Genomic DNA, 6,788 nt, shown 5'->3' on the forward strand with positions numbered 1-6,788 from the left:
TCGCGGCACCATCTTCTGCATCGGTGACGCCGCCGTCGCCGGCGTTGGCGGCGCACAGCAGAGCTTCCTGCCGCCCACCGCCCAGGCCAGCCGCTGGGGGTTGGCTGCGGGGGCGCATGCCCGCGTTCGCCGCAAGGGGCATGCACGCGTAATCGCTTGCCCGCACCCCGCAAATGTCACGAATCTCTCCAGCCTGCTCGCATGCACCCCGCCCCAACATCTCCCTGTATCTCACGCGGCCATCCGCCCATGGGGCCGTGGCTTCCTGTGTTGCAACGCCCCTGCAAGGACCTTGAATGCGCGCACGCCCCGTCGCCCGCGCGCAGGTGGCGCGCCAGGAGGGGGAACACCTGGCTGCCCTTCTCTCGCGCTACAAGCTGGTGCCAGCCAAGGAGCCGGCCGCGGACAGCAACGCCAGGGCCGACAGGGACGGGGATGGGCACGAGGACGGCGCCGCGGCGCGCGATGGTGACATCATCCCCATGCCAAAGGGCGCCCCGTCGTTCCGGTGGGTGAGACGAGGGCAACCCGCTGACCTGACGAGCTCGCGCGTGAGCTGCACAGCGCCGCGCGGGCCCGCGCTGGCCACGCCTCACTCGCGCGAGGCCGGCTGGCGCGACTGAACGGGCGCGGCCGCCCGTGCTCCCAATGATCGGTACATAGGAAACCATTGACCTGCCCCCTGCTCCACGCTGCACGACGCTGCCGGATCTTTGGGGTGCTGGTTTTCACCTTGCACATGCACACAACACATCTCGTCGGCAGCTACCTGCACCTGGGCTCCCTGGCCTACCTGGGGGAGCAGAAGGGCGTGATGGACCTGCCGGTGGGCCCTGGTTTATTGGAACGCGCGGTTCAATTCATTGCCATGTGAATGCCGTTCAAGTTTGGGGTTCAGCGGGTCGACCTGATAAGGGTTGGCTGGCCTGGGGTGTGGTCAATGGTGCTGCCTGGGGTCAAAGGTGATGAGTATTCAGAGCCAGGGGCGCCAACGCGGGGGGCGCTTGCATGATGCGTGCGGAGGGATGCTTTTGACGACCGCGCTGCCTCACGGCCTCGTCTGCAATGCTTTGGTGCCGGCGGGGCGCCCCCAAAAGCGGCGAGCCCCCTCCAGGCGCTGCCATGGCCCCCAGCAGGCTCTGCAGCTCGACCTGGCTGAAACAACATCATCAATAACGAAGGTCCCCTAGCCTTGAGCCTCGGCTGTTTGCCCGTACGTGCGCACTCCGACCTTCTTTGTAGCCGAGTGTATCACAGAGCTGTCGGCGCCCTCCCTGCACGTATGTGCGCTGCACGCAGATCAAGATGCCATTCCTCAAGACCCTGCGCGGCCGCCTGGGGGCGGACGCGTGGCGCCTCCTGGAGACGCTCATGCAGGTGACTACATGCACGGCGCTTTGAGGGGGAGGGCGCAGTGGAATTCCTCGCTTCCTCTCTGGTCTTGCTTTGGCCCACCACCAGCAGCTTGAAGGTATCGAAAGTGATAGGGGGTCAGGAGGGTCCCTTGTTGGCTGGTCACATGGGGGCACCGTGCAGGCGGCGGGGAAAAAAACCCCGCCGCTGTCGAGACGAGGGCGCGTCGGCTGCGGGGTGCAGCCAGCAGATTTGCAAAAAGCGCACCCGTTGAAACTCGAGGGAGACCCCACCTGCTGTCTGCCGGGCGGGGCGGGGGGGGGGGCAGCGCGGTTGGGAGGGGCATGCAGGAGGGCTGGCCATGACTGCTGGCCTGAGCCCGCGGGGCAGCCCCGCCCTGCAACTCGCCGGCATTCGCGGCTTTCGCGTCAAAATGTCGCGCCGCCCTGCCTTCGCATGGCGGGGGCCTCGGAGCCTGCTCCCCCACCTCTAGGCGCCTCAGCAGGCCGCACGTGCCTGAGACGCGAGCCCGGCGCGTACTCACTTATGGCCCGCCCTACCCGCTGGCGCGGCGCCGCATGCTGTCGTGCGAACAAAACGCAGGTGTCGCCGCGCACGCGCTGGCTGGTGGCCAACGACTGGATCCGCTCCTTCCTGTTTGGCCGCAACATCTCCGACATCTGATGCAATCTGGCCCGGCCTGAGCAGGTCTGATCTGCTGCCCGGGACCAATCAAGGCGCCCAATCAGCTTGCTTTCTTATCGCGGCCGCCGCGCATACAACCGCGCACAACGCACTGAAACCCTTGCAACCTGCGGCGCCGCCTGCCAGGAGTTGCTGTTTTATTGGGAGCCGCAACACGTTGTGCGTCAATGCGTCAAAACTCGTCTCTCGCGCCAAACACCTGTTGCCTGTCAAGTGAAACTCTGGCGTGCGTGTGTGCCAAACCTCTGTGCCAAATCATCCACATCTCTGCACAGCAATCAAACCAGCCACCAAACCACTACAACAACGCACATACAGCAAGCAGGCGTCGGCGAGGTACGCCTCGTCGTGATGCACGCCTGTGGGTGGTCAGATGCAATGTGACTGTGTTTGACCACCGTGGTCCAGCGGAACACCTGCTTTAATTGCGTGATGCACCCGCCTGCTTTGTGTTCTGCAACAAGAACCATGCGTCCGCGCCCACCACTACTGGCGTTATGGCGGTGGTGCCGCCCTGCTTTGACTCGTCAAAGTTGTTCACATATTTCTTGGGCCTGCGCCACCTCCTGAGCTGCCATCCACACGCCGCACCCGCGTCGAGCCGACAAACCGGAGCGCTTCAGTGTTTTCAGCTTGTTTGTATACTGCAGCACGTACAACGCAAGCAAGGCCGGCATTTTGAGCGGCCTGATGCGCTGTTTAACCCAACACAAGCAGCGTAGCAATCGCACAGCATGTGGGCGACGGTGTTGCTGGCCGTGCGGGCGCGTCAGGCAACGTGCGTGCCCGCATTCCCAAGGCTCCCCTGGCCCGGGCTCAACCCTGGAGGCGAGCACGCTGTGAGCACCAAAACTGCAAGGATGTCGCCAACTGCTGCTCACCTGTTCCGTTGATTACCGCACTGCCTTGCGGAACCAGCACCCAACTTGCACCAGTTTGACGCACAGCAGCACCGTTTGCGCAACCCCAGGCGTCTTTGACCAGGCCCAAACCATGTGTGTGTTGCATGCACCGCTTACAAACGGCGGCGTTACCTCTGCGCCTGTGCAGGGCTCACCAGCAGCTGCCGTGGTTTCGGTTCAATACCAGTTGCTTTGAACAGTCGGCTCGCACCTCCGTCCCATGTGGGGCCTGCTGCAACAGGAGACGAGCGTGAGATGCTGTGGTGTGTAACGCTTGTTGTGAGGCCCCGTCTCTATCAGTCTTGTGTCCCTGGCCATCTGACCGCTTGGCCAGCCTGATGAGGCCGGCTTTCTGCCAGCACCGCGTCGCTCGTGCACGCTGACGTGTCAATGAGCTGGTCAAGACACCCTGTGCGCTGATGAGTGGCTGTATTTGTAGATGATGGCGCCCGGATTTTCTGCATATGTATGGGTTTATCAGCACAGCTGTGCACAGGTGGGATGCGTTTGGCCTTATGCCAACTGCCACAGTTGGGAGGCAAGGCTGCCCCTGGAGCCCCAGCCGGCGGCTGTGACAGAAAGATGCGGTACTATGTATTTTCCTCTATTCAACGTATCGAGCCTCACATCGACACATATTGCATCGAAACAGTAATCACGTGTGAGATCTCACCTGCCAAGATGCCTTTTGCTGAGCTTCGCGGCTGCACGTTGTACGTGACGTGAAAATAAGAGTCGGTGATATCACATGTCCGTTTCATATACAAGCAATCTGGCCACCTTTCCGCAACGCAGTTGAAGCCAGGTAAAGATCCTGCCTGCCGCAGCAGGGGCCTCGCGAAGTGCCCTGGAGCTCCGCAAGACAGTCAGAGCACTTCTATGATATGGTTGCAGCAGCGCTGCAGGTCGTGAGATGTCGCCCCCAACCCTAACAGTGTCTCCGGCACGGGTGCCTCCCTTCGACGCAGGCCCAGACGTCATGGCGCCCACTACATACGCTCCCAAGGGCAAGGTGCGTTTTATTATCGCACCAGCGGCGCGCCTTCGGCCGGCCGCCGTTTGGACAGCAGCCACGTGCACCATGTGATTGCAGGTCGCACACACAGCACATGGCCCGTCCCCTGCGGAACCTATGCGCATGGCACACGGCTGCCAGCAGCCGCGCCCTCAACTTCCAGGCTCCGCGCCTGGCACAGAGTGCTACGCGGCCGCCTAGGCCACCCCGGCGCGCCCGGGCCGTGGGGCCAACACAACAGGACCGTTTTGGGCCGGCGCCTCCGAACCCAGCGGCGCAGCACACGGCTCCTGCGCAACTGCATGCGCGGAACCCCGCCTTTCTCAATCAAAGTGCGCCCTCATCCCTCCCTCGACCTGAGCGCCTCGGCATGCTTCCTCACACACCTCTCACGCCCGAACAAAATCACGTGCGCAACCTCTGCGCCAGCCCGCCTGAAACACACCCGAAGCTGCCCCCTCACCAACCCAACACCCCCCCCCCACACACACAGATCGAGCCCTTCCTCGACCACTCCATCACCCGCTTCTACCTGTCGTCTGAGGGAGTGCCAGATCAGAGCGGCAAGATCATTGCCGAGTACGTCTGGATCGGCGGCAGCGGCGCAGACCTGCGCTCCAAGGTGCGCCGAGGCGGCATGCGTTCTGCTTTCATGGCTGGTGCTGCGAGCGCCAGCAACGCCGGCCTTTGATTGCTGGCCTCGGTAATGTGAGCGGGCGGGGAGCGGCGGAGCAGACTTTTGTTCAAGGCCGGCGGTGCGACGCTGATGTTCTCCATGTGTCTTGACTGACTTGCCATGCCTTGCACCTGATCACGCGCCAAGGGGCCCGCGGCCGACGCCATTCCGACTGCGTGAGAGAACGGCGCCATCGGCGCCACCACCGTCCTGCCTTGAGGCCCCGATGCTGTCACCAACAATGCCTGCAGGCCGCCCCGGCCCCTCCCTTCCCAACCCCGCTCACACTCACCCCTCACCACTGCCACGCCGTCGTCCCCCCTGCCCCCCCCCTCAATCAACAGTCCCGCACCCTGGCCAAGGTGCCCTCAAAGCCAGAGGACCTGCCCACCTGGAACTATGACGGCTCCTCAACCGGCCAGGTGCGGCGACTGCAGCCCCCGCTCGCCGCTCCGCCTGCCGCTCGTTGGAACGCCGGCGAGGCCGCGTGCGCTTGCACGTAGCCAGCTGACGCCGCTCGCAGCACTGGGCAGGAGCCCGGCCTGCCTAGGCGGCGAACCGCCGCAGCCGCGCCTTTTCGCGGACGAACCGCAGGGCCCAACCTCTGCCAGCTAATCGGCCGGGCGCAGGGCTGCGCTTGTGTTCATGTCCCCTCCTCCTCACTCCCCTGCATCACCGCGCCGTTATGAAACAGCGGCCAACGCTCTGGCCTTGTTTCCGCAGTTCTGAAGCCAGCCACCAACACTCCTACATCTCATCAACCCCTGCCACTCTTTGGTGTGGCCAGGCCCCCGGCGAGGACTCCGAGGTGTACCTGGTGCCGCGCGCCATCTTCAGGGACCCCTTCAGGGGCGGCGACAACATCCTCGTGCTGTGCGACGCGTACGAGCCCCCGCGCGCCAACCCCGACGGGACGGTGCGTGTGTGTGAGTGTTTGTGTGTGCGCGCGTGTATGTGTGTGTGTGTGAGTGTGTGCGTGCGCACGCGCCTGCGTGTGTGCGTGCGCCTTGTGAGGGGTTGAGTCAGGATAAGCGAACGGCGTCCTGCGAATGGAGTTCATGTGCCTGGATGGTGTGTGGTGACACATAATGGCGGCTGGCAGGGGTGGGTGTCGCGTCGGTCTGCGGCTGTTTCAAAGCTATGTACCAAATGAATACAAACTGTACCTTGCTTGGGGGCCCACACGAGGAGCTGGCCGCTGGCTGGCAAAGGGCTCGCCTCAGCCCAGGTCGACACTAGGGTGGCGGAAAGCTTGGTAGCAGGCGCCCCGGCTCGCTTTTTTTCAGCCTGTCTTTTGAGGTAGTCCGCCCCTCGTCACCCCTGCCATGCACCATCCCCCCCCCCAGGTCAGCGACATCGTCCCCATCCCAACCAACAGCCGCGCCGCGTGCGCGGCTGCCATGGAGAAGGCCGCCGCCGAGGAGCCCTGGTGAGCCCATGGTTGAGCTGCATTAGGGGCCGCATGGCATGCATGTATGCCTCACAAAGCACGATGACTTCTCCTGTTGGTCACAGCCCCATGGACTCGGCTCCAGCGAAGGATTTCATAACCTGCTGTGATGTGGGGTTGCGCCAACGGGTCTGTCCCCATCTAGACTGCTGCTCCTGAACACCATTCCAACGCTCGTTGCACGTCCCAGCTGTCGCGACCAAAAACGCGCGAACCTCTTCGAAACCGCCCCAAAACGTCCCCCAGGTTTGGCATTGAGCAGGAGTACACGCTGCTGAACGCCCTGACCAAGTGGCCGCTGGGCTGGCCCGACAACGGCTACCCCGCGCCCCAGGGCCCCTACTACTGCTCAGCGGGCGCCGGCTGCGCCATCGGCCGCGACATCGCCGACGTGCACTACAAGGTGCGCAGGGGGCAGCACACGGGCTGCTCGTTGCAAACGCGCATGATTGCAAGCACGCGTGTGTGTGTGTGTGTGTGTGTGTGTGTGCGCTTTTGTCTTGAATGAAAGGTTGCGGGTTAGGGTCCATTTGCTGTACGTCCCAAGGTGACAACCAGCAGCGAGAGCAGCTGCGGCCCCATGACACAGCAGGGACCAGCAGCGGCGCAGTCCCCGCGGCCCGCACCTCTTGTGGCGGTCAGAAAGTTCAGACTAAACCCTCACCGCCTGCAAACCCTCCCCTCCTC

General features: G+C 63.5%; 2 protein-coding genes across 2 annotated transcripts in view; both read left to right on the forward strand.

Annotated features, from left to right (window-relative positions):
• Positions 1-296: 296 nt before the first annotated feature.
• Positions 297-2,037, forward strand: MNEG_9994 (hypothetical protein; the record flags this gene model as incomplete). The annotated part of the gene is made up of 4 exons (XM_014041533.1): positions 297-508; positions 766-826; positions 1,300-1,377; positions 1,957-2,037. The coding sequence occupies 4 exons, from the start codon at positions 297-299 to the stop codon at positions 2,035-2,037; spliced, it is 432 nt and encodes a 143-aa protein (XP_013896987.1).
• A 1,902-nt stretch (positions 2,038-3,939) lies between these two features.
• MNEG_9995 (glutamine synthetase) overlaps positions 3,940-6,788 on the forward strand; it is a gene marked incomplete at both ends in the record, with an annotated part of 4,460 nt that continues 1,611 nt past the window's right edge. Inside the window, 6 exons of the mRNA XM_014041534.1 lie at positions 3,940-3,972; positions 4,469-4,597; positions 4,996-5,073; positions 5,439-5,567; positions 5,998-6,080; positions 6,348-6,504. Coding sequence (XP_013896988.1) covers positions 3,940-3,972; positions 4,469-4,597; positions 4,996-5,073; positions 5,439-5,567; positions 5,998-6,080; positions 6,348-6,504 — 609 coding nt within the window. The remainder of the gene's footprint in view (positions 3,973-4,468; positions 4,598-4,995; positions 5,074-5,438; positions 5,568-5,997; positions 6,081-6,347; positions 6,505-6,788) is intronic.

This window comes from Monoraphidium neglectum (genome assembly GCF_000611645.1).
Source record: "Monoraphidium neglectum strain SAG 48.87 unplaced genomic scaffold scaffold02140, whole genome shotgun sequence".
Classification (NCBI taxonomy): domain Eukaryota; kingdom Viridiplantae; phylum Chlorophyta; class Chlorophyceae; order Sphaeropleales; family Selenastraceae; genus Monoraphidium; species Monoraphidium neglectum.